This window comes from Physcomitrium patens, chromosome 4 (assembly GCF_059467195.1).
Source record: "Physcomitrium patens ecotype Gransden chromosome 4, ASM5946719v1, whole genome shotgun sequence".
In the NCBI taxonomy this organism is placed as follows: Eukaryota; Viridiplantae; Streptophyta; class Bryopsida; order Funariales; family Funariaceae; genus Physcomitrium; species Physcomitrium patens.
In genome coordinates this window covers 12,503,368-12,529,057 of record NC_143413.1, presented here as the reverse complement: position 1 = coordinate 12,529,057, position 25,690 = coordinate 12,503,368, and the positions used below count along the sequence as shown (strand labels likewise).

The 25,690-nt window shown below is 39.3% G+C and overlaps 3 protein-coding genes across 9 annotated transcripts; 1 reads left to right on the top strand and 2 right to left on the bottom strand.

Moving 5' to 3' along the window:
- The first annotated feature begins 358 nt into the window (after nt 1-358).
- LOC112281949 (uncharacterized) lies at nt 359-6,422 on the top strand. 3 transcript variants are annotated; one of them, XM_024519024.3, is made up of 12 exons: nt 359-921; nt 1,190-1,443; nt 1,836-1,991; nt 2,112-2,334; nt 2,551-2,689; nt 2,989-3,199; nt 3,546-3,659; nt 3,754-3,963; nt 4,371-4,418; nt 4,822-5,007; nt 5,254-5,501; nt 5,847-6,422. In XM_024519024.3, the coding sequence occupies exons 1-12, from the start codon at nt 510-512 to the stop codon at nt 6,094-6,096; spliced, it is 2,451 nt and encodes an 816-aa protein (XP_024374792.1). In that variant the 5' UTR covers nt 359-509; the 3' UTR covers nt 6,097-6,422. The 3 variants fall into 3 exon arrangements, with proteins under 3 accessions (XP_024374792.1, XP_073389401.1, XP_073389402.1); XM_073533300.2 differs by having other exon boundaries at nt 5,760-6,287; XM_073533301.2 differs by having other exon boundaries at nt 3,754-3,967; nt 4,375-4,418; nt 5,760-6,287.
- Nucleotides 6,423-7,058: 636 nt separating this feature from the next.
- LOC112281950 (NADH dehydrogenase [ubiquinone] flavoprotein 1, mitochondrial) lies at nt 7,059-10,384 on the bottom strand. The gene is made up of 4 exons (XM_024519025.3): nt 9,504-10,384; nt 8,429-8,932; nt 7,836-8,032; nt 7,059-7,473 (listed from the first exon to the last, which is right to left on the bottom strand). The coding sequence occupies exons 1-4, from the start codon at nt 10,111-10,113 to the stop codon at nt 7,312-7,314; spliced, it is 1,473 nt and encodes a 490-aa protein (XP_024374793.1). The 5' UTR covers nt 10,114-10,384; the 3' UTR covers nt 7,059-7,311.
- Nucleotides 10,385-13,285: 2,901 nt separating this feature from the next.
- Nucleotides 13,286-23,262, bottom strand: LOC112281948 (uncharacterized). 5 transcript variants are annotated; one of them, XR_002969722.3, is made up of 23 exons: nt 23,043-23,262; nt 22,609-22,780; nt 21,576-22,354; nt 21,132-21,314; nt 20,653-20,808; nt 20,203-20,259; nt 19,820-19,902; nt 19,494-19,612; nt 19,104-19,271; nt 18,801-18,943; nt 18,379-18,465; nt 17,511-17,636; nt 17,039-17,126; nt 16,846-16,923; nt 16,403-16,509; nt 16,144-16,205; nt 15,835-15,870; nt 15,542-15,689; nt 15,211-15,332; nt 15,024-15,121; nt 14,705-14,770; nt 14,163-14,341; nt 13,286-13,783 (listed from the first exon to the last, which is right to left on the bottom strand). XR_002969722.3 is itself a non-coding variant. In XM_024519017.3 (23 exons), the coding sequence occupies exons 3-23, from the start codon at nt 22,332-22,334 to the stop codon at nt 13,645-13,647; spliced, it is 3,108 nt and encodes a 1,035-aa protein (XP_024374785.1). In that variant the 5' UTR covers nt 22,335-22,354; nt 22,609-22,780; nt 23,043-23,262; the 3' UTR covers nt 13,286-13,644. The 5 variants fall into 5 exon arrangements, 3 of the variants coding, with proteins under 3 accessions (XP_024374785.1, XP_090105929.1, XP_090105928.1); XR_002969723.3 differs by having other exon boundaries at nt 14,705-14,758; XM_024519017.3 differs by having other exon boundaries at nt 14,920-15,121.
- Nucleotides 23,263-25,690: the final 2,428 nt, after the last annotated feature.

The following is a 25,690-nucleotide window of genomic DNA, read 5'->3' as shown; positions in this document are numbered from 1 at the left end:
TTGATCAATGCTGCATGATTTCACTCGTGGACACATTGTTGACTTTGGGTGATGTGCCGAGTAATCACAGCGTTTCAGAGGGTTTTATTATGCGATGTGAACTTGCCAAAAGGTGCTGCATTAATCTCAGGGAGAAGATTTATCACTGGCTGTGTATGCGTACTCTGAAGTTGCGATTGAAATTGGTGCAGATAAAGTCGGATTGGAAGGCATTCAAGTGGATTCCTTGAAGTTGTGAACGATTTTCCAACTTTTAATGTAGGTGAAGGTAGCGATAGGGCAGAGAGATTTACCATTTAATGGCGATTCGAAATGAGGCGATAACATCAGAAATTTGGAGTTTCTGTGTTGTGAGTGCCGTTGAATTTTCTGACGTCTCCGACGTGGGGTATATAGTTCTGCTTTATCAGTCGTTCATGGCCTCTAGCATGCAAAGCCTGCAGTAAAAAGCACAATTAATTTCATCAAAACACGAATTGTAAGGAAAAAAGCGGACTTGGTTCAAAAGGATGAAAGAACGTGGTCGAGGGCATGGATCAGGGTTGACAAGGACAAGCTCCACTGGATCCTCTCTATCATCTGGTGGAGGATCAGCTCGTCGTGCAGAGAGAGTGCAAGTTGTGGTGCGATGCCGACCAATGCTAGTGAAAGAGAATGCAGAGGGTCGAAACAACTGTGTGCTGGTGGACACAGTTGGCAGTACAATACAAGTAAAGAATCTGAAGCAACCCGAACAGGAGCCGAAGCTGTTCACCTTCGACAAAACTTACGACGCGACCTCCACACAGAAACAGCTATATGACGACGTCGCCCATCCCATTGTGCACAGTGTTATGTGTGGTTACAATGGCACCGTGTTGGCCTACGGACAGACAGCTTCCGGAAAGACCTTTACAATGGACGGGCTTGACGACCCTCCTGGTATGTGTTGAGGACCTTCAACCTTCAACATTAACATGCAGTCTTTTCTTCAGATAAACAAAGCCCACTGTCGGGGTATCAGATAATATTTGGGTGGTTTAAAACTGTAACGCAGGATGACCATTTTATGACAATCTTGGAAAGACTTGTCACAAGTGTGATCATTGTAGCATCCCGTAGTCTGAAATGCTGTCCAACTTCAGAGTTATTACCTGCATTGATTGATATCGGCACAAACCATTTTGTCTAATGGTTGATGCGGTTGCAGAAATGCGGGGTATTATACCGCAAGCATTTGAAGGCATTTTCACCCACATCCAAGATAGCCAGAGTTCTGACAACTTTCTGGTGCGGGCCTCGTATTTGGAGATCCACAATGAGGAAATTCGGGATCTGTTGGCTACTGGCTCACAATCTTCGTCACGTCTGGAGCTGAAAGAGAATGTGGAAGGCAACGTGTATGTGAAGAACTTGACCTCAATCACTGTTCAAAGCGTTGCTGATATCAGTCATCTTCTTACGGTGAGTTATCTTCCTCCTCCTCGATACTTTCCAAATAAAATCCCCTCTTTAGAACAACTGGGACAACGTCACATAGTTTTCTTCTGATTTACCCTGGCAAGGGCAAGGGTTGGGCAGGACTAGTTACCAAGTGAAATAGGTCTACATAATCAGCTGTAAGGTGAGCTTGGTGTTGTATGGTGTGCCGCTCGTCTAGGCACTTGATGAGAACGAGCACAAGGTCCCTCTCATCTACACAAAATCAGGGGACTTAGAGAGATCTTATCAACGTTAGTAAGGTCGAATGTTCCGAGTAGACCAGTCACCTCATTTCTTCAAATGCAGTATCTACCCTGAACCATTTCCAAAACTATGTGCTGATTAGAGTTTGTCGATTGATGTGACAAATTAAGGTCGGCAAGAAGAGCAGGTCAGTTGGAGCGACGCTGATGAATCAAGACTCGTCTCGCTCGCACTCTATCTTTACCATTACTGTAGAGGCAAGTGCCCGCAGTTCATCAGCAGAAACTGATGGCAGCATGCACATCCGAGTGGGCAAGCTGAATCTGGTACTTAGCTGACGTTTAAATCGCAGGTTGATTATTCACGTGTCTTGAAAATGCAGGAACAGTTTGAAAATGTCTTTGTTTATCACCCCTATTCTAATTGCCTGAGGATGATTGAAATAGGTGGATTTGGCTGGGAGTGAGAGACTGAACAAAACAGGAGCTACCGGAGACAGATTCCGCGAGCTCACAAATATCAACTGGTCTTTATCTGCTTTGGGCAATGTCATCTCTGCCCTTGTGGATGACAAAAGCTCGCATGTTCCTTACCGTGATTCGAAACTCACTCGCCTCCTGCAAGACTCACTTGGAGGCAATACCCGCACTGTTATGATCGCCAACATAGGTAATCTTCAAGTCTCCTTCTCTCCAACGCATGAATGGCAACCTCTTTGCATACACTCCCTGAATTTGTTTTCGAGTTTTATCTCGAAATGCCTCATTTATTACAATATCATCATGAAGGAGCCCAATTCTAATGTAGAACGCCCTGAAATCGTTTACGTTCAATATAAAATATTACGTCGATATACGATCAATGATCACACCAATTGTGTAACAGGTCCAGCTGACTACAATTATGATGAGAGCGTGAGCACTTTGAGATATGCGAACCGGGCTAAGAGTATCAAAAACAAGCCTCGTATCAACGAAGATCCAAAAGATGCCATCTTGCGCGAATTCCAGGAGGAGATTGCGAGGTACCGACGTGAAAGCCTCAGAAAAACCACGTGTAACAGAGTGTTACTGCAGAATAAATTACCAAAAATATTTTTTCATTGCTCGCAGTCTACTTGCACGCTCCATAATTGTCCGATAATTTTCATTGTGGAATATAGTATCGATGAGTTCCGAAGCAGTTAGCCATTACAAGCTTAACGCTTGGACACGGCGCCCTGATACGTATCGGTTGAACGAAGATTCTCTGAGATGCGTAATGTACCATCCCTATGTTGCATACGTAATTGAATGCCAAAGTTAAGCTTTTTATGCTCGGCAGGTTGAGAGCGCAATTGCAAGCCAGCAGTCCAGTATTGGATGAAAGGACACCGAATAAGATAGATCCTTCGAGCCCGAGTGCTGTGGATCTGGAGCTACACATGCAGCAACTCAGGGCGAAGATGCAGGAGGATATGGAGCACCAAGTCTTTTTGCACAAATCTATGAGTGACCAAGCCATGGCCTGCATCAAAGCTGATTTCGAACAAAAGGTGCACATGCCTCTTGAGAGAGAATTGTTGTTTTGCTTTTTGTCCAAGAAACTTCAACATTATCCCGATCATAATTTACTGCTGAAGTTTCACCAATATCCTTCATTCTTGACTCACAATCTAAGCCTGAAAGTCGTCGACGGGCTTTTGTTTCAATTCACAAGGCCCTTTACTATTCAATGAAATCTGTGTAAAGTCATGACCAAATAGGCAGATCGATCCTTTGTTTGAATATAAACCTGTAAAATGGACTACGGAACACACTGGAACTTAGTAACATGTATCCTTCTTGTAACTTGACGAAAGTTTGTGTGATATGTGAGTATCTGCATTGATGTGCTTGCAGACACAGTCCGAGATGCAAGCTTTGAAGGCAGAAAAAGAGAGATCAGATGAAGAAAAGCAACGCATTGCTCAGCAACTACAGCAGCAGCATGTGGAGCTGCAGTCACATTACCAGGTACACGATCGCCCTCTTCCATTCTAAGGGCATTCGTCCTTTGAGTGTGAACCTAAACGGTGATGTAAGGAGCAATCTGGCTTGAATCTTTCAGGCTTTGGCACGCGAGAAGGAAGATCGGGATGTACTGGCTGCCAAGCTCCGAGCCTTGGAGGAAAAGCTTGTTCATGGCACGAACAATGATAATGAGAAGCTCCTGGAAAAAGCAAAGCAAAAGGAAGTGGAGCTCGCATTGCGTGAGCAGCAGCTTCAAGAGAAGGAGAACATGGACGAAGAGCGTCAGCGGAAGATAGCAGAGCTTGAGGCTGGTGTTTCTAAATTATTCGTTTAAATCTGTGCAACACATTTGGTTTATGACATCTTTTACCTCTGGAAATAAAGAAAGCTTGTTTTCGAAGTGGCATTCGACAGTGTATGTTATGAACAGGAGAACGAATCTCTGCTCGTCGTGCACCCGAGAGTTGCAAAATCTTTTCTGCATCTAGTGTGTCAAGTTCAGTATCTAAAGAAGCCTGTTCATGTGTCATCAATGTCATCTGTTCAAGTTCCTGAATGGACCTGTACAATTCACTAAATCACGAGCTCTCTAATAATTTGTAATCAGTGGATTTGCACACACACAGACACACGCAACTGAACGTCGTCACAAAAACCTTAATTCCTGCACATTTTCTCATGTTGTCAACTTGGTTGTCGCATAACTTGATGCAGGAAGCTCAGCTAATGGCAGAAGAGAAATGCAATACGATGGAGGAAGAGGTGAAGCCTCTTCCTAAATTCAAATCCACAGCTCTTAGTACATTCGTGAAAGGATCTTGATTTTCCAGTGTCAGATGCATAATCTCCATTCGCCAATTTGTCTTGCATTAGACCTGCTGGTTAGGATCATGTTTCCAAGAAGAAAGATTAAGAACTTTCTAATCAGATTCATGTTGTTGTTGGAGCTTGGAGAGGATTCAGTTACAAAATTCAGTATTGATTATCTGCGAAGTTGCAAAATGGTATGAGGAGGATGTTGAGGGGTATCCTTAGTGGATGTGAACCCAATGGGATAGCAGTCAAAAAAGTCCCTACTATGATACGATTCCTGTGAATCATTTAGGAAAAGAGGCTTTTGATTGCGCTGAAATTTGTGGTAAACGGGATTGGTGACCCTCGTCAGGTGGAAATGAAGACTCGCAAGCTGAGGAAGTTGATGGCACGATATCAACAGAGTAAAAATGATATTAATGCGTTACGTACTGAACTCCAAGATACGATCCACGAGTTTCAAAGAGAGAGAGCCGACATGTTCTTGTCATTGCGTTCCCTCGATCAGCAGCTGCAGCTCAAGAACTTCCTAATTGATGTGAGTTGGTTTTCTGTGCTGATATGATGCCATCGACTTTGTGACGGATCAATTCAGCTACTGCAGTGTGCCAAAGTCAGTTTCCATTGCAGTCATAGCCTTGCTATGTTGCGTCTCCTACAGGTCTCTTTCTCGAATTGAAAAGGTAACCTCACGCATCTTATGGATCAACACCACTAAATCTAGTCATCTGCCTAATTTGAAGTCACTAACCCGACCTTCTTTCACTCGCTTGAATGATAACAGAAATTCATATCACCTGAAGATTTGACTAAGGTCATGCGTCGAGTTCATTGGGACGAGGAGAACGAGATTTGGAACTTAGTCCAGAACGCGCCTGTAAGGTCACTTCCGTATAATGGTCCAACAAGAGTTTCCATCGACGGCTTCACGAAGCAGCCCTTACTTCGGCCGAATTCTGCAATTGGTCGTAGTAGACCCCCACTGCGACAACCGGAGCAAACCTTATCCCAAAGTGAACGCGACCGATACTTGTAAGTTAATCCCTTCCTCTCTATTACTGTTAACAAGTCCGGGACGATCTCGTGAATATTTCACACCGAGTCCCTTCTGTGAAAAACCATTCCTTAAGGATGGTGGTGGCGATGACGATCTGGATTTTCCTACACATTTTGCCAATTTTTCCCTGCCCTACATATAATCCTGCTTGTCCATATCTAAAAAAATCCGTAGCAAAAATTCGAGAACAGTGGTCAGCCGCTTGAATCCGCCACAAGCTGCTTGAAGAGCAGGTCAAACACATCTAGTGTACATGTGCACTCACCGCGGAAAGGTGCTGGGCGGAGCAAAGCGATTGATGAGGGCAAGATTGGGTGCAGAGTGGACAACATCTTGAAGAAGGACCAGGATGTGTCCGAAGGTCGCAACCATTTTGAGTTTGGTGACAATTCGCAGTTGTCGTCCAGCAAAGTGGACATTGAGCACGCTCTTCGCGAGTTTCGTGTCGACAATAAACCCTCCTTTACATGGGATAGAGAGCCGCAACAGGTCACACCTGCTGCCGCAGGAGCACGGCCTAAATCTGCTCGCACCAAACAGCACAATCCACGGCCCCGCACCGCACGATAGCCACCCATTTTTTTAACTGTAATATTCAACATAACAGCCCACGTGCATTACTCTCATTTTCTTTTCCTCAGCACATTGTCAGGACTGCGGAATTGAACTCAGTAAGAACTGTGTGGAATGTATCCGGAAAGGGCTTCTCTCCATCGGGACACTATCCGAAGGTTTTGACTTGAACGCGGTAGTTTCTTGCAGATTCTCTACAGTTTGGTCCCAAAAAAATTGTAGTGCTACATTGTTAGTTGTCAAGATTGGTGCCACATGCAAGCCACTTGATGCAGTCTGGTGTGCTTTCAGTTGAGAATCAAAGTTTGAATTCTTAACTGCTACATAGATTATGTATCACACAATTCGCTTCCATCCGGGGACGCATATGTCACTAGTTTAAGTATTTAAGTATGCCTGCTTCGGTGAGAGGAGTTCTAAGGACGTGTCTATGTCCACTAGATAAGGGTCCTCGAGAAGTACTCAACCAATAAGCTTGACTGGATTCGAAGAAGTAGATTATAATGCTTTCCGAGGCATGCAAAATGTTAGCATTGAGGTTTTCAAGAGACTAGGCACGTACCAAGCCATCAGCCAAGAACACAGCGAGACGATTGGCTGATATTTCTAATTTATGCTGTGAAACTTCCTAATTCTTACCAATCCAATGTGTCTGATAACTCAACCCTAGACTCGGGCTAGAGCAGCATAAAAGGTGATCCAGCTGCGGAAGAAAACCTGCATATCTACTTGCAGAAGAGACTGGAATAGGGATAATCCCACATTGTCGCAAATAAAATCCTGGATCATTCGCAGCAGAAGCAACGAACTTTTGGAAGGATAATCGCCTCAAGCATTAAATGTTGCAGAAAATCAAGCCAATTCGTTGAAAATTTGTTGCAAAATATAACCAATCCAAGCCCGCGAAAGACTTGGTCGAATGACATGAATGATAAGTTGAGAGAGAACACGCATAAGAATTTGGGAGAAATTATCGACTTAAGTTATTAGAAAGAAAAAATCCCGAGAAATCGGGGGTGAACTGCCAGTGTTATTAACTTGGAATGGTTGGTCACTACTGAAGGCTCCGGGAGGAAGCAGATTTATTCATCAGTGTGATGAGGGTTCCTCCAGACAAACTTCATTCGACGTAAATCAACTTCTCAAAGACCATGTCTGCCTCTTTTGATCTACCCAGTTCCATGAAATCATTAGATCTGTGATTCCCATCCTTCAACAGTTAGCTGCCCTCAACTCGTCGTTCTCCCTTGCTGCTCGTTCCAATATCCGGCGTTCAAGCTCTGGTCTAAAGTGTCTGATCAAACCCTGGACGGGCCATGCTGCGGCATCCCCTAAAGCGCAGATAGTGTGGCCCTCAATCTGCTTGGTAACTTCCTGTTTTATACCAAAGAAGATCACAAGTGCCCCGTTAAGTCTGTCAGAAACAACTCGTTAAAGTGATTTAATTTCCTGGTCCGATGAAGATTCTGACGAACTTCAGGCTACATGATACGCTACAAAACTTGACTTCTCACACAAAATGCTGTGATCTAATTTACTCTTAAAGCTAAGACCTGGAGTCTGCATGCCTCCTGGAACATTAGAGGCTAGAACAACTATACAGCAAAGCCCGCGTTTTAGAATTCATGACCAAATGTTCTTTATGAGTAAAAATGGTCCAACATGTAAATAAAAAAAACATTATAGAGCTTAGGCATAAAATAAAAGAGGTATTTATCTACGAACAGAAAGGATACCTGCAACATGTCGATCTCTTCCAACTTGGCGTTCCCGACCTTCAGTCTCTCCATCATTGTCCACAGCCAAGGAGAACCCTCTCGGCAAGGTGTGCACTGCCCGCAACTTTCGTGCTTGTAGAAGTACGATAAGCGAGCAATTGCATCCACAACATCAGTAGACTTGTCCATCACAATCACAGCAGCAGTGCCAAGACCTAATAAAAATAACAAACAGGAGAGTTAATCAAGGATGCATGCCAGTTCCAAGATGCACCTCAAGCTAAATTTACTTAAACCAATCAAGAATGAGACCATAAATATTTCATGAAGTAAAATAAAGTCATTTGAACGAAGTGCATTCAGGCTAGTGCACCCTAATCAAATAAGGCTGCCAACAAACAGAATGAATCTGAGTGAACTGTGTAAAGATGCATGTGGGATTTCCTAGTCTATCCAACAACACTCTGCCCAGAATCTAGATCTTGTGACCTCATCTTGCATTGAATTAAGGATACCTTACGTTCGCCCCTCACATCACCAGATGATATATTCTCATATAGAGAAACATCAAATTCTGTCAGTGCAAAATTTTCTGATGTGAAAACACTGACCTGATGTAACAGCCTTCAAAGCATCAAAATCCATAAGCACGTCATCACAGATATGCTTGGGAAGAAGAGGCACAGAAGATCCTCCTGGAATGATGGCCAAAAGGTTATCCCATCCTCCTCGCACTCCTCCACAATGTCGCTCAATTAGCTCCTTCAATGGAATGCTCATTTCCTCTTCCACAGTGCATGGCTTATTCACGTGCCCCGAGACACAAAACAACTTTGTCCCTGAGTTGTTCTTCCGTCCAAAACTCGAAAACCATTCGGGTCCCCTCCGTAGAATGGTTGGAGACACAGCTACAGTTTCCACGTTGGTAACAGTGGTGGGACAGCCATATAGACCAGCATTTGCAGGAAAGGGAGGTTTCAGTCGCGGTTTCCCTTGCTTTCCCTCAAGACTCTCTAGAAGCGCAGTCTCTTCTCCACAAATATATGCACCGGCTCCATAATGAATGTAGACATCAAAGTCGTACCCTGTACTACAAGCGTTCTTCCCGAGAAGACCTGAAATCAAGCAACACACAACATAAAACGTTTAGAAACATTTATGATGTAACCTCAACACATCTCGGCGGCACCTAAACCACAAAAAAACCGGAGTCTCAAAGTTTTAAAACCATTCATCTACAAATCTTCCTAAAATCCAATTTTACGCTGTTTGATCGACGGCCATTTGCAACTCCCTGACTGAAGTTATGTTAAGCTAGCCAATCACTCACGAAAAGTAAAACCCAGAGATGATTGATCCTAATCAGGACCATAATCACCATACAATCCTTCAAGTAGACCATCCTGAGTCCACTAATCGACTTCCATCATCGAGAAACCCTAATTACGCAAATCCAAAAGTCGAAAACCTCATTTCCTACACGATAGTATTTACTCCTCTAACCAAGCAGATCAGACTAATTCTCAATCTACTCCTGCAACCCTTGTACCTGCAACACCTGAAGGACTGAGCCCAATACCCTCCCTAAGTGATCTGAATATCTCTTCTACGTAGTGCACCCCGCACCAAACGAAGAATTGGGCCCAACTGCCGGTCAAAAATTCGGAAGAGAGACAGCATACTCACCTTCCTTGTAACATTCATGCAAGGCCTTCTGCAAATTCAGCCTCTCGTTGACATACTCTCCTCGGATATAAATATAAGCAGCACGAGCACGCATCCCCACTCCCGCAATCAAGCAACCCTCAAGAAGTTTGTGCGGATCGTGCCTCATGATTTCCCTGTCCTTACAAGTACCAGGCTCACTCTCGTCCGCATTGACCACCAAATATGAAGGACGACCATCGGAAACCTTGGGCATGAAGGACCACTTCAACCCCGAAGGAAAACCCGCACCGCCCCGCCCTCGCAGACCCGACTTTTTAACCTCGTTCACGATCCAGTCCGTCCCCTTGTGCACCAAATCCTTGGTCCTGTACCAATCCCCGCGCTTCTTCGCACCTGCCAGGAACGGATCGTGCAACCCATACAAATTCGTGAAGATCCGGTCCTCATCCTTCAACCCCCCGAAGTGTGTTTTCTCGGCAGGCGGTGGTGGAGGAGGCGGTGGTGGAGCTGTCGCTTGAGACCCCGAGGTCGCCTTCTCGCTCATAGCTTGGCTCCATGCCGGAATCGCGTTGTTCGATCCCCGCACACTCACAACGGCCTTGCGAAGCATTCCGCGCGCCCCCGCCATCGCCACAACTTAATAATTCCCTACACCCAACAAAATCCAACAACGAAAACACTGCGACGAAGGGCTCGTCGGTCCCAGAGACCGGTAGGAATTACTCTCTCTGCCGATTAATTTCGGAATACGTGCCGCCCGATTGGGCTACGTCGATGAAGGTAGCCACGGCGTGTGTTGCGAACGCGTGCCGCACTCTCGTCCCCTGCACTGGAACGGCATTCCTTTTCTACTTGCTACGGGGCCTCTCATCTGCCTGGATCGAAGCCCTAATTGAAGGTGGAAACAATGGTACACCAAAAGTGTGATGCCTTTTGCTCTTTGCGTTTGATGATCTCTGGAGAGACTAAAAAGTGTTTGACTATCATTGTGCCCATTCAGAAGTTGTCCGTTACATATATATATATATAATAGCAACGGTTATTTAACATTTCAAGTATAATCAATTTTTTTGGTATGCATAATAGTAAAAATGCAACTTGTAACAAAATTAAAATTCAACCACATGAATTTAATGGTTTCATTTAGTGGTATTTTTTTTTTTAAATTATTGAAAAAAAAATCAATACTTAATAACCCCTTGTAAAAAAATTATTAACATAATAATAACTTCTCATACAAGAAGTTATTATTTTTAGATAAAACATTATAATAATATTTTTAAATTTTCTTTTGTTACTGTTATAATAATAAATTTATAATTTTTTTAATATCACAAATATATATTGTGGATTTCATAGTTGCAATATATAAATATAAATATATACACACACATCTATTATAAAAATAAGTTATAATTAATAATTTTTTATATATTAAATGCATAAATGTACCATCTTATTTATTTTTAAATAATCTTTTGTTTTAATTTATTTATAAATATGTATTATTATTATCATACTTAAAACATTAATTCTAAATATAAAATCTATATTTGAAATTTTTATTTTTTTGTTTCTTTGGTGAATTTATAATCTTATGAATTAAATAATCATGCTTTAGAATCTTTAAAGTATATAATGTTTGTTTGTTGTAAGTGTTTATTTTAATCATATCATAAAACGTACAACTTAGTATTATCATAAGTGGTTTTGAATTAGTGGTTTTATTTTAGGAGAGATTTCTAACAATCTTAGCAAGATTTTGTTTATTAGATTAAACTAATTATATTTTTTAAATAATATTAAAAAATAAAGATATGTTAATAGTAAGTAGAATCTATATAATATCATATTAAAAGTATCCACGGTTTATCATTATCTCTTCCTTTGTAATTCTTGATTACATGACTAATAATCTTTGGCTTTTCTCTACATATTCAAGCAACCATAATGTGCTTAGAAATAAAACATTTTTATTACAAACAATATCTTTCTGTAAACAAGGTCACAATTAGAACAAAACAATCTTTGTTACTTAAAATTTTATTTAAAGGATTTTTTAATATTATTTATTGAGTTTTGGATTACTTAGAGATTGCTATCTCCAAGCAAAAGATTTTTGATCCATGAAAGATCTAACATGGCAATTTAGAATCTTCACAATATAACTACTTGATAATTTATTTTTAGCAAAATATAGTAACAATGTAGAAAAATATAATATTTTGACCTCATGTTCTTTTATAATTCTAATATTGAAGGCATTGCAATTAATAAAAACCTTTCAAAAGAAAATTATGGTATTAATGCAAACACAACAAACACCACGGTGTAATTTATCACTAGTACTTTATAGAAATAAAAAATTAATATATTTATAGATAAAATAAAGGGATTTTACAACCAATCCCCAAGGGATATTTTCTAATCTAACCTTCCACATGTGATTCTATTGGGACTCCAATAAACTACCTTTATAACTTTGTTTGAAGAATGGCCATGGAAAAACATGTCTTCTTGTTATGACCAAGCTTTCTATGTTCATTCTCATTATGTCCATATTGCACCATTAACAACACATCAAATATGGCATTAATATTGTTCTACTCCAAGACTCATAGTATCACTTTATAACTACTTTATGTAAAAGCCTTATTTTGGAGAGCTTGGTTGTCGTCTTCTTTTAGGAGAGATATGTCTGCTCTATGGTAATAGAACTTTTGCTTCTTAATCTTCTTGATGCCATTTGGAAGTTCTTAGCATCTAATTTTCTTTTCTTTATAGAGAATTATGTATGAATGATAGAATCTAAAGCTCATGGCTAGAAAGTAGGATTTGAAAATACCCACTAAAAAATAGGCTAAAAAAATCCTCAAATAAATTAAAAATTGCCATATGTTTTTTAAAAAATAAAAATATTATTGATTGTAACATAGTAAGGGTAAGAAATTTATATATATATATATATATATATATATTTATATATACAATGATAAAACAATTTTTATACAAATGACAAAATGTAATACTTTTTTATTTTTATTACTTCACCTCATTTTTTGAGCCTTTCATTTTATGTCAAGAAAATTTTGTAATTATTTAATTGATTTATTATTATTATTAGTTGTGATATCTTATTGTTATGTAGTAGTAATGGCATTGGAAGCACCTTGATTGACAACTTCACAACACATGTCGTCAAAGCTTGTATGTTAGCTTCAATCTGCACAAAAATAAACACAAATTAAAATATATAGATTTGTATATGAATTTACTTATATGGAAAGATTTAGAAGTAGGACTACTCCAATATAATATAACTTCTTCTGATTTTACCAGGTTTTTATTTTTTTATTTTATTTTTGTAATGATGATAATTTAATACTTCATGTACTAAGATAGTTAATAATACGTAAGTTTCTTTGTTCCAACTTTACATAGTTTATCAAGCTAATTTGACATCTGACTTGTGTACAATGGTTCCCAAAAGCACACTATTCGACTCAGACACCACATTTCCTGTCTCTGGCGCACCTGTTTATCTTCGCCCTATGATGTATAATTTCACTACGCAAGCACAGATGAATGTCGATCCCATTAAAACATTAGACTATTGCGGCAATTTCTAAAATCTATACGATGTTATCCAGTCCCCAGGTTCCTGACCTTGATGATTTACCACTCCAGGTTACCACCTCAGGTATCAAAAACACACAAAAATCGTAGAGAGTTGAGGTTTAATGAACAGTATGCAAGAACAAACCACCTTCAGAGGAAAGATAGAATTTGCACGTAGTAGGTGATTGGAACGACGTATTCAATATAAAATTTTGATTTCACGAAATCAAAATATATTCATCAATAGTTTGAAATGAACTCCGCACTTCATTTCGAACTATTGATGGATATAGTTACAATTCAACGAATATGAGTTTCCATGATATGAAGCGGGCAGGTCATTGCTTGTCAGATTTGAGGAAAGCATCAAATCCTTAAATCTCTGTGATTTACCTTGCTGAAGATCACAGCGTGCGGTGAAGGATCTCAAATGCTTCGATTATATATCTTTTAGGTTGCCAATTAAGAATATATTACAAGCGCACTTCTGCCAAATTGAACCCTCTAAGCCCACATGTTGGAATGAAAATGAAGATCATGGTTAATCTTGAGCTGGATCATCAATCGTTGTAAAATCGGTGCTTGAAATGGATTGACTCAGACGTTTTGAATTCAATATCCGCTTAACGTGAGCTACGCCTGCCATGTCTTTCACTTGATGACATGCTTTGAGCATTGCCCTGCTCATTGGTTCACAGATACAAAATCCCCACTGATTAATAACCTCCACTTCAAGACCTCGGGTCTAGGACGTGATCTCTTCTAAAAAATCATCCCTTAAATGAACTTATGAGGAAAGTACGAATAATATCAATCAAATCACAAAAGTTGAATACACACATGCATCGCATTATTTAACGTACCCTTCTGTATAACTTTTTGATTTCAAACTGCAACTATCTGAAGAAAGCCTGGCAGCAATGCAATTTAAATAATCCAGCAACCAAAACATGTAGCAGATGCAGTTGATTTATTTTTATTTTCTTTAATGTGCTTTGTTTTGAAAGCACATAGAACCCAATGGAAAACAGTGCAAGATTGTGGAGATTGAACGTCTACCTGAGCAAAACAGAATGATGCTCAAATTGATCTTTCGCTGCTTCGTTCAACAGCTCCGAAGTGCGCCCTTGAAAGTTACCAGCACTAGCCAAGGCTTGCACACGCAACACCCATGTTCTCAAATCTGGGGTAACGCCTGCTAATCTCATGCGGTGCCAAAGAGTCTCCACTCGCTCTCCCTTCATCAGAATATAAGATTCGGTCACTCAACGCTCAATCGAATTAAGAGTCATAAGTAAACCTCTACAGAAAGCTAGAGTAGATATTGAAAAGCAAATTACTCTAACATACGTATGTTACAAGTGCATTTGTATTTGCATCTACACAGATAAAGCAAAGTGGAGGATAAACACAACCAGGATAACCGAAAGAGTAAATTTTCGCGTTAGTACACGATTTTCACGTAAATCCTTAGATACACGATTCCTTTCAATCAAGGGCACAATAAGAGGCAGTTGAGACAGTAATACGCATGAATGACAACACATATTGAATGTAACATAACAATCATCCATTCACTCTCTTGTTGTGGCGATAAACACCTTCTGAAGCCGGATGCAAGCCTCCATAAGTGCTCCATACACAAAACTTGTTGCCTGCATACCAAACTACACAATGCAACCGTCACAGTTGATCATGTAGCAAAATATGTGTACACGCTGATAGGTGCTCTCTAATTCCACAATGACAGCCTATCCATGAAGTTCATACTTCGAAATAAAATTAGACTGGTAATTCACTCAAGTTAGCCATTTACTAGGCAATTGGACGCTTCAACCGATTGTATTGCCCTTTCAAGACGTTGAAACCTTTCTGCTTGAGCCAAACCCTCTACGTTTATTTGACGTGGGGGTCTACCACCTGTTGGCTTACGCACAGCCAAAGCTTTAGTATCCTCAAGTGTTTGCACTGGAGTATGAACATCAGCGCAAAGCTGGCGTATTGCTTTCGTCATGGCCCTGAAATCGTGTCAACAATACAATCAATAATGCAATCCCTTCTAAGTACTGAATGTAAAAAGGCAAATGCAGAGCACCCAATGACATACCCAGGTTTCACTCGAATACCAGCGTCGGCCAAGTCTTGAACAATTGAAGCTGTGCTTGTTAGAGAAGAATGAACAGCGGATTTGTCACCTTGCACACCATCCACTCTTGTGGCTTCAAGTCCCTATGAAGGTATACAAATTAACGCTCAGAAAGTTGTAGTCATTGTGTGTGTCCGTATAATTTCTTCAAGAAGAAGGCAATTAGCTTGTAAAGTGCAGCAGAGGCACAATTGATAAACGTGAGGTATAACGTCAAGCTTGTTCGTTTGGATTATCTTCACACGAACGATCAATCAATCAACAGATACATTAAACGTGATCATAGCTGTACCGCGATAAGAGCTCCAAGAAGAGCAGCATCCATGGTGTCCAAAAGCATTCTTTTTAAAGGATCCTTGCCATCCTCTTTCGCTGAAGGTGAAAGGTTTGCAAGTCTCATCTTTTCATACAAATTGATAGCTCGCCCACCATCACCGCACCTTCAGACATTTCGAGCGCGAAATCAAGTGTTAGCTTGGACTAAAATGGGCTAAAATTGACGCAGGAAACTTGCAAGTAAAAGCAATGTATACCCTCCCATCATGGCCCATAGCTTCTTGTGATTTCTAAATGCGGCCAACTTACTTTACAAAGACTGAAAGGGCAGATTCGTAGATCACCCTGTCACAAAGCACACGGAGATAGAGCCAGTCATGGTTATCATTCGCAGACACTGCAGAAGCCTACTCATTGGTTCCAATTCAGACTCATAAGTGATTGAGGGACAAGGAGGTCACTAAAAATCTCAAATAGATGACAAGGATTACAACCTTTTGTTTGTTTTTTTCACGCTCAAGGTATATATTCATGGCACTAAGAGCGTTTTGCAGTTCCTTTCATCAGCATACATGTAAGGACTCAAAAAAAAAGACATATAAGAGTTTAATACAATACCTGTCTGGAACAGTTCCATCAGATTCCATAGCATCTAGTATACGGATGACTTCAGCAGATGCCTGGATGAGCATAGCATTATTAATTCCAAGGTTCTCAAAAGTTAGGTCGAGAAGGAGCTTTCTTTTTGGAAGGAATCAAGAAAAATATTTTACATGAATGACACGTGTACATGAGCCTTCAAAATGGGTCCGAATACTCGAATTCTAGAAAGGGTTGTCAGATATTTGTAGCAACAAACTTGATTCCAAAGGTATACCTGGGCAGGGTTTTGTTCCACTCGTCTAACAGATACAGCGATAACTGATTGCCAAGTATGCAAGCCAAGACCATTAATTCCTCCTCGGCGGAGCTCGTCAGCCACATCTAGAAACCAAAACCACAATTGTCCAAGTTGAAGTGGTTAATTCATTTGATCTCACAGGAAAGAAAATGCACATGCAAAATATCAGAGATATGGATCGAGCACTAATATCTAAGCAGAGGGCACATCAATTGGGACCACAAGAAATAAAGGTTCCTTGTGGTTGCAGTTGTAGAATCGAATAAGCCAGAAACAAATTCGAAAAACAATTAAGAGCCAATCTCAGAATACTAATTGATCAGGAAGGTGAGTTTCAGCGAGGATTCTGAATTTATCCAATTTAAAACCAAGGCAAGCCAACCGTGTTAAGACAGAAAAGGATTGGAAATGGTATTTACCAAGAGCCACATCAACGCCTGGGGTATGAGCCAACTTCCTGACCATAGCCCCAGCGGTTGCCCTAGTTGGGGACAATCCTTGAGTTTACAAACAAACGATATCAGTTATCAACAAGCATGTGACAATAGAAAGAAGGAATAAATGATTAATAATAATAAAATGCAATCAATTGAGTTCGTAGAAACATGTTACCAGCTGCCGCCATGGCAGCCAAGAATTGATTCAGTTTTCCAGCAGGTGCAGCAGCTGTACACTCTCTTAAAAGGGCGGCGTCTACGCTCTTCATGTTCATAAAACATAACAAGAGTAACATGAGCCATAGCATTACCAGAATCTAGATGCAAATCGCATAGCCTCTGCACCAGTGTATTAAATTCCGGCTAAAAAGCCTACTAGCATGCACTCGGGTTAGAGCATGCAGTATAGACTTTTGAACTAATAATAACCCTGCTACCAAAGAGGCTACCCTCGCTATTGCTAAAAATTTACAGATCCAAGTAACAACCATTTATGAGGCTAAGTTTTTTCTCTGCAAATCAGAATGAACTTGCCAAACAACTTCCATCAAATGCACCAATCCTCTCCAGGTACTGAATGCATCAGAGAGGGAAGATTCAATATTGTGCAGAGTTACTTATTTAGAGATCAAAGACCAGCCCCCCACCTTCACAAGAACCTCGGAGACTGTCATAGCAGGAGGAAATCCTGCAGTTGTCATCTTTTCGAGCATTTCAAGCGCCAAACCTCCTTCTCCACAATGAACATATGCATACACAGCGCAGCGATAGGTCTACAAGAGAACAAAAAGACCCCAACAATTTCAGCTTCCAAGAACAAACAAGAGAATCAAACACATATCAGACTGAATAGCTCAACTAGGATTTTTGTGGATTGAGTCATTGATCTTCACTGAATTTCAAGACAAAGGACTGTCATGGATGAGGATATTTAGAATGCTTGTGTTAAGATCTTCACTACAAATGAAAAACTGACTGACAAAGAGAACAACTTATAGCACAAAATTGCTTACCATAAGTCTTTCTAAGATAATATTATTAGTAAAATATTCATGCATCAAACCCGAAGAAACAAACTAATCAGTTCAAATAAGAAAACAGCGCCATTCAAATCTCCTCACATACGACCTACCAGCGCTAATCATCTCATATAGAACTCACAGCATCACGAAGAAAACTGACTAAAGCTATGGCAAGCTGCAATAACAATAGTAGAGCTATGAGTAATACATCTATCATACCATACTTCTAATTCACAATCAGTTCATTTCCGTGCAAAAGGTCTATAATGGGCTCTTAAAAGAAAGAGTGGCACCTAATGAGCGAACGGATTGTCAAAACAAACGTCTGATTAAATTATCGGGCAAACAGCTATGAGCTTTATTCGCATGCCTCTAAGACTAAGATGACGAATTATTTACACTTTAATGAGGGATGATGCTAATGTGACTATTATTGCTAAAACAATGTGAAGAGAAGCTTAGAACAGAGTGGCTTAAAGGAGAGGAGACATACAGTTTCATCGTGTGAACAACCAGAATACACCATATCTTGCAGCACTTTACGCACCAAAGCTGTATCCCGAAGTAATCCTGCCGATCGCTTGTTGAATGTACAACAGGAGCGTAATTAGGTTATAAAGGCACAAACAAGGGAGGACCAAATTCAATGAACTAAACATGTCCTGATAAAGTAACGGGAGTAGAACTGAGCAGTAGTAATCTCATAAGTTAGAGTTCTAATAATTAAATCGCTTTTTGAATTACGGTAATTTAAATATCTATAAATCAACAGGACCATTACCATACATATTACAACACAAAATCCTACAGTACTCGAAAATCTTTTCAGTGGAGATTGGGCAAGGTAGGGAAAATCCAAGTTAGGAGATAAGCTATTCCTTCCCCAAAGAAAAAGGGATTGTAAAAGATCAGTACTAGTAAAGTGGCTGATGTTGTTTCATCTGGCTTTAGTTGGTGGAGAGGCAACTCCTTAGCAAGACCAATCGCTCTAAGCATATCACGCCCTCGTATGCAGGCATCCATTGCTGTATTATATGTTATTATACAAGGCTTAATACCTGCCAAAAACAACATCATCTATGTAACATACACACCAATATACATGACATCAGTCTGAAAGACGACATAAAAAAAAAAAAAAAAACTAGATCGATTGAGTTACCTATGACCAGTCATTAGAAAAAGGGAATCATATGACTCTAATATACAAATCCTGACCTCTGCGCTGCATGTTTCTCAAGACTCCTACAGCACCATCAGAATCACGGCATCGTGCATGTGCTTTCAAAAGTGTGTTGTAACTATCTCGAGACGGTTTTAGTTTTTGAGATTCCATCTCATTTATGATGATCTTGCAGGCATCCACGTCCCCTACATTAGCATATGCTGTACAGAGCATCATAACAAAGTTAATATATTGATGAGACTTGCATGTTTTTGCTGTGAACTACTGTTTGATTATCGAGCTAATCAATGATGATGCAAACAAAGTTTGAAACATCAATCATAACGTGTTCCAATTTAAATCAAATCTAGACTACGAGTTTACTTTAAAATTAAGAAATAATCAATATAAGCATAAAATAAAGGAAAAGCGTTCACACTAACCATCAAGAAGAGAGTTGAAAGTGAACATCGTAAAGGACACATTCTTTGTAGTCATTTCGTGCCAGAGTCTACGAACGGCACCAAGCTGGCCAGCCCGCCCATAACATCTAATTGCGCCACTACCAACATATGCGACAATTATTAATTTTTTATGCAAATCCGATGTTAACTTCTACTATTCCGATTAAAACTCGCAATCTCAGATAGTTAGACTAATAATCAATGTATACACACCATACTTTATTATGTAGTTAACAAGTATAAGCCCAAACATTCGTGCACGAATATTACGAGATGACCTAGCAGGCTAGAGATAAACTCAATACCAGTAGGTTCGTTCATTGGGCTGAATACCACGGATCTCCAGTTCTCTCCAAAGGATTTCAACACCTTCAGGACTTTGCTCAGTCTGTTAAACAGATTGCAAGTCCAACTTTCAATAAATATAGTGCTTGATCTAGAGTTGTGGAGTGCAACCATAATTAGTGAAAGATTGCACATCACTGAAACTCTTTGCTCCTGACTGCAAAGCCCCAACTGGTTCTCGACCATTTCACTAAATCCAAAAGCAGTGATTCAAGCAAATTACGATGCGCTAGTATTGAAATATTTTCACTGAAGCCAAGAACCCTTTCGGGAGGCCCCTATAACAGATAACATTTCAATCATATGCACTAACATGGTCGGGAAAGTTTAGATCGTTTCATACTTCGATGAGGGTGTTGTACATGACAACATCGTGCTTCAATCCTTCCGCATCTAACTTCTGTGAACAATAAAAGAAAGGAACTTTATTTTACGTAATGAACATTTTACTCTTTAAACCTACCCCATGCCTGTTGCAGAAAGAGTGACAAGTGGAGAGTACGATTACCATCGAATAAGATTAGCAAGACTAACAAACCTAAATTCAAAAACAGAACAATCAAGAAACCCAGATGTGGAGTGTTGTAACCACCACAGTGTGCATCCATAGTGCAGTAATAACCATGCAATAGGCTCAGGGTCAGAGGAGAGAAAGAGAGCTTAAAAGCTAACGTAATCAATGTCAATGGATGGGCTGAAATTACTAGCGACTAAAACATAATGAAAGAGTGAAATACGACAATGCATTCCTAAATGAGATTTGAGATGCAGGTTCCTCGGAATAGGTTCATACAGTAAGTAGCGCAAATGCTTCCTTCCGTTGATTCGAAGAGCAATAACCCTGCAAAAGCTTTGCATATACAAACACGTTGACTAATGCCCTGTTATAGGAGCGAGCTCTATCTATTACTTTCTTTGCTATATCCAGCGCCTTTTCGTTCACACAAACCTGCAAAAAAATCATATATTTAATTGAAATAGATCAATCTGAAAATTAATCAGTCAAGGATTGATCGATAGAACATTGAAAATCAGACCGTGTCATCACCATCAACAAAAAAACATGAGTAGATGAAGAAGAAATTAATGAACTCAAAATTTTCGATACGTACTAGAGTTTCAACAACGGATAGCTAATACTTATAAGTTCAAACAACCACTACGTTCAAAACGACGTACATTTCTGATATAGTCAAGCGTTTCAACCGACGAGAAAGACTCAAGTATTCAAACTTAAGCAGTCTTACAAACAAACAAAAAAAAAAAACTTACAGTGACCGCAACGCAGACGTGAATCGCATTCATTCTTATCTCGCTTTCGTACATCATGTCCAGAAGCTGCAAAACTAGCTTAACTCTGTCAGACCCTGTGGACTTCACTTGCTGTGCACTTGAGAAGAGCTTCAGCCATTTCTTCTCAAGTAAGTTCATCGCGATTGATGCATCCCTCTGATCCTGTCCCGTCATTGCCGATGTAAGAAGAACACAACGAGTTCGTGAGCGTTCAAGCCACATTCCAAATACCGTACACATCATCGCTTATTTGAGTAACAAGCGCATAAATCATGAAATCTCTATCTTAGATTTAGAAGAAATTCACCAATTGATAAAAATGCATTGATATTTCACTTCCAAAATGAATGAATGATCAATAAAATTCAATAAAATTCAATAAAATTCTACACTCCCTCGGAAAAGGGGTTTCTTCAGACTTACATCGACAGACGTGTCTAAAATCAGTGATTCAGCACGCTCAATAATCTCCTGTGCAGAATATTCACCCACATCCCTTTTAAACTTTGATCTCCCAAAAGAAATTTGGCTTGCGACCCCGGTCGCATCTACGTTTTCTCTGTCGTAGCCACCTGTTTTGCTAACTGCGTACTGATTTCTAGCACCCTTCTTCCCTTGAAGATTACCTGCATTCTCTCCTAGCTCCTGTCCAGTTCCGCCCTGAAGAACCTCTGCGGAGCGTACATGCTTTCCTCGTCGCTCCACTTCACTTTCCACACCCTTCTTTCTTCCAGGAATCTCTATAGACTTCACACTTCGGTCTTCCATGTCGTCCCTATGCTTCATCTCCCCCTTATCTTCAAGAAATTGTTCTCTAAACCTCACCTTCTTTACTCGTAGATGGTTTGGAACTTTGGGGTTATGATTATTATCCATGAAGACGGCCAAAGCTTCTCTCATGGCCTCTTCTTGTCGCTCATTAAGAATTTTAGCGACAGCGACTGTAGCTCCTGTCTTGATGGTTATTACCCCGGTACTTTCTACAGCAAGGTTCTCATCACCCCCGCCAACAGTGCCATTAAGTTTACAGCAGCTGCTTAAAGTTCCTGGAACTGGCGAGATATGTCGGACTCTACCACCTACTAGAGATCTCTTCGACACAGAGCTGTAGGAAGCTACCAGGTCGTGCAGATAATACTCCGACGCCAGAACTTGCGCCGTCCCGCCTAACGCATTGCCCATCCCTCACGCTACAGCCGAACCTGAAATCAGGGAACAATAGCAACCTATCTGTAACTAATCGTACCATTACTCTGGATTCAAACGAAGTGAGTCCTTTGCTCTCCAGAATTCTAACAGTTAAACAATTACATCAAGCGATGTCGATTACGGGCTATCAAAGCGTTCTCATCGCTAGTAGCACCATGAATTGCAGATTGCATACTATTGCTACATTTACTAATAACAATGTCAATCCCACAATTCAACAGAAACCAAATAATGCCACAAAATTTACCTCCAATTCGATCAGATACAGATTGCATCCGCACTCACACTCTACCGCCCTGTTTCCTCGGCCACTGTCTTGCAAATGTCCCAAGATTTGCATCACGCGGAACATCGTGCCAATAAAATTCGGAATTATTTGACCATGACCAACTCTTCAAACGATACGTTCAAGAAAACTTCTGCATTCACAGAAAATCTCGGTATAAATATTTGCAGCTGATTGAAAGGTTAACTTAATGCTGAGGATGAACTACAGAAGAGACCATTGCACAGGACTCTTGACAAGTTTAGACACCAGGTGCATTCCGGATTGCTTTCACAGCTAGAACTGGACAGTATCAGACAGCTGACAATACCAAAAGTTTCAATTCCTCAGCAAAAGTGATACCAATCAGTTTGAGGAAAGTCAGAAACGCAACTCCTCGAGAAATTCAAACGTACCTTCAAACTCATACTAGAATACAGCATTGCTGCGACGGGATAAGATTGTGGACAAGCATTTCTAAAAATGAAGTGACTGCTGCCTTATCCGAGTCTGGCATCCATTTCAATCCAGCTTTTGTTAAAAACAAGCAACGCAAACCACTGCACAGTTTCCAAAAACTTGAAGCGAACTACTGCGCAATCATTCTTGACAAAAGTTACGCAGAGTTGCCGCACAAGCGGCAAGATAGTACCTCGATAGGCAGAGCGGAAGCGAAATTGGGGCCACAGAGTTTGATTGACGCTGAGAGAGACGACCGGCTGCAGCAGGTCGCAAAGAGCAGGAAACAGCGGAACGACCACGTGGACTCATTTATTCTCGATTGTTCGCCATTGTTCTCTACTAAGTTCAGAAAACCAAAAAGAATCTTGTGAACGACAACTACTAAGCTTTTAATTTGCTGTTTTCTTTTTTATTTTTATTTTTACTTTTTGTATAATATGGTAGATTGATTACTTGGCAACTGATGATAGATTTTGATTGCACACCATTCCATGATCTAACATATATTTCTTATATAAAATAGCTCAAGGAATAAACTAAATTTTATATAAAACAGTTCAAAGGATAAACCAACTAGATAACCATTCCACATGGTGTTTCACATCGTGTGGAACTTCAAACAAAACATTGATTTACAACATGAAGTTTACAATGTTTTTTTCTGGCCAACAACACCGGTTTTCACTAGTGTATATATATACATACGTTCTCTTCTTTATTATTCTTTTTACACAAAATTTGGTATATTTGATGCTTTGATTAAGTGTGAAACAATTACAGAGGAAATAGACATTTACATTGTAACTCCATTGGTAGGCAGAAGCAAGACTTACTATACTAATGTAAGATGTGGTATTAGAAGATCAATGTACTCTTCTTGCAAGGCAAAACAGTTGAACATGAAGTTGTAAGGGTCTTATGTTGTATTAGTAAAGCCTCCACAAAGTCTTTATAAAGTTGTATTTCTTAATGTGGCTCTTGTTGGCTTGACAATATTTCCTACATCCTTGATAGATCTGTGCTTGCTTACAAGATCATGTATTAAACCCATGTTTTTACACATGAGTGTAAAAGATCTCTGTTGACAAAAATATAAACAGTTATAAAAATTAGTAAGTGTTAATATGTAGTTAGTAATTAAGTTGTGTTCCTTGGGACAAATAGAGGTGTGACCCTTCTACATATATATGGGTGGTTTTATCTTTACATTAACATTATCCTTTGCCACACATTAATATGGTATCAGAGTAAAATAATTGGATGTTAAAAAAAAAAAAAAAAAAAAAAAAAAACTCTCAGGAAAATTATTATAATTAATAAAAACATCATATGATGCTAAGTTTCTTTTAAATCAAGCATAAAACATACATACATGTACAAAAGTAAAAAAATGTCTCAATCAAAGGGCTTGGACAGAAGAAACATTGGAAAGTTTGGTGACATTGATTCAATATATGGAAGCATAAACTAATCTTATTTCTAAGAGCAAAAAACTTTGGCCTCTTCTTGAGAGAACCAAACCAAAGCCTCCAGCCCCCACGATTATTGAAATAGCACTGGCATTGCACAAACCTTGCCCTTAACATGAATAGAGACAATATGACCTATGCAATTATAGGTCAAGAAGATGTTACAGTATAATTGTCCAATAACAAAGTAAAACAATATATATATCTAGTGTTTTACACTTACTTGGCCTTGTTAAAAACTTAGTTATGGTAATAAGATTTGATAAAGTTTTAAAATATTTCAATTTTAAGAATGACAAATACACATAAAAATTTAATACCAACAAAATTCTTACCATAGGTTCCACAAAAAATGATTTGTATAAACTTGGTAGTAATGATAAGTCTCGTTCCAAAATTTAAGTGTTTTTAGATATTGTCTAAAATAAAATAAACTTATGGTATTAACCATTAATTCATACTAATAAGCAAAAACTCTATTAACTTAAATCTATGTTCATTGATTAGATGATTTTGATATTGGTACCATACTATTACACCATCCATGCTTAAATAGTAAGCAGCACAAAGTTTTATTTTCAAAAAGCACCACTTTTAGAATAACCAAGTTCTTAGAACAAGTTTATTGTGATTTATTTGAACCAATAAATCCACCAATTTATTAATATTTTTTATAATTTTTAAACTTATATAGATCATAAGAAAGAAAGAAAAATTAAATTAAATTACATTAAAATGTATCTTTTCTTACTCCACTTATTTTATTTATAATGCATCATGATTTTTTTATACTAATAATGATATTCCTCATCAAGAAACACAATTTTTTAATGATCTAAATAATTTTACTATTGTTATTGACCAACTAGTTTCAATAGGCCTTTCTTCATTAATTTTAGATAAAGGTTCTCTAACAATTTGATTTTCATACTGCAATTTGATTCTAATACTATTTGGCATTTGGCATGTCAATAAGGACCATATTAAACCAACAAATCCAATAAATATACATGATGGCATCTCCCCATCCTAACCTTAAACTTTTAAATCACGTTTAGGTCCACGAAAAAAAAATTAGGGTTTGAGGGCCGACGGAATCAGCAACGGAACGAAGAAAGCTGTGGAGATGTACA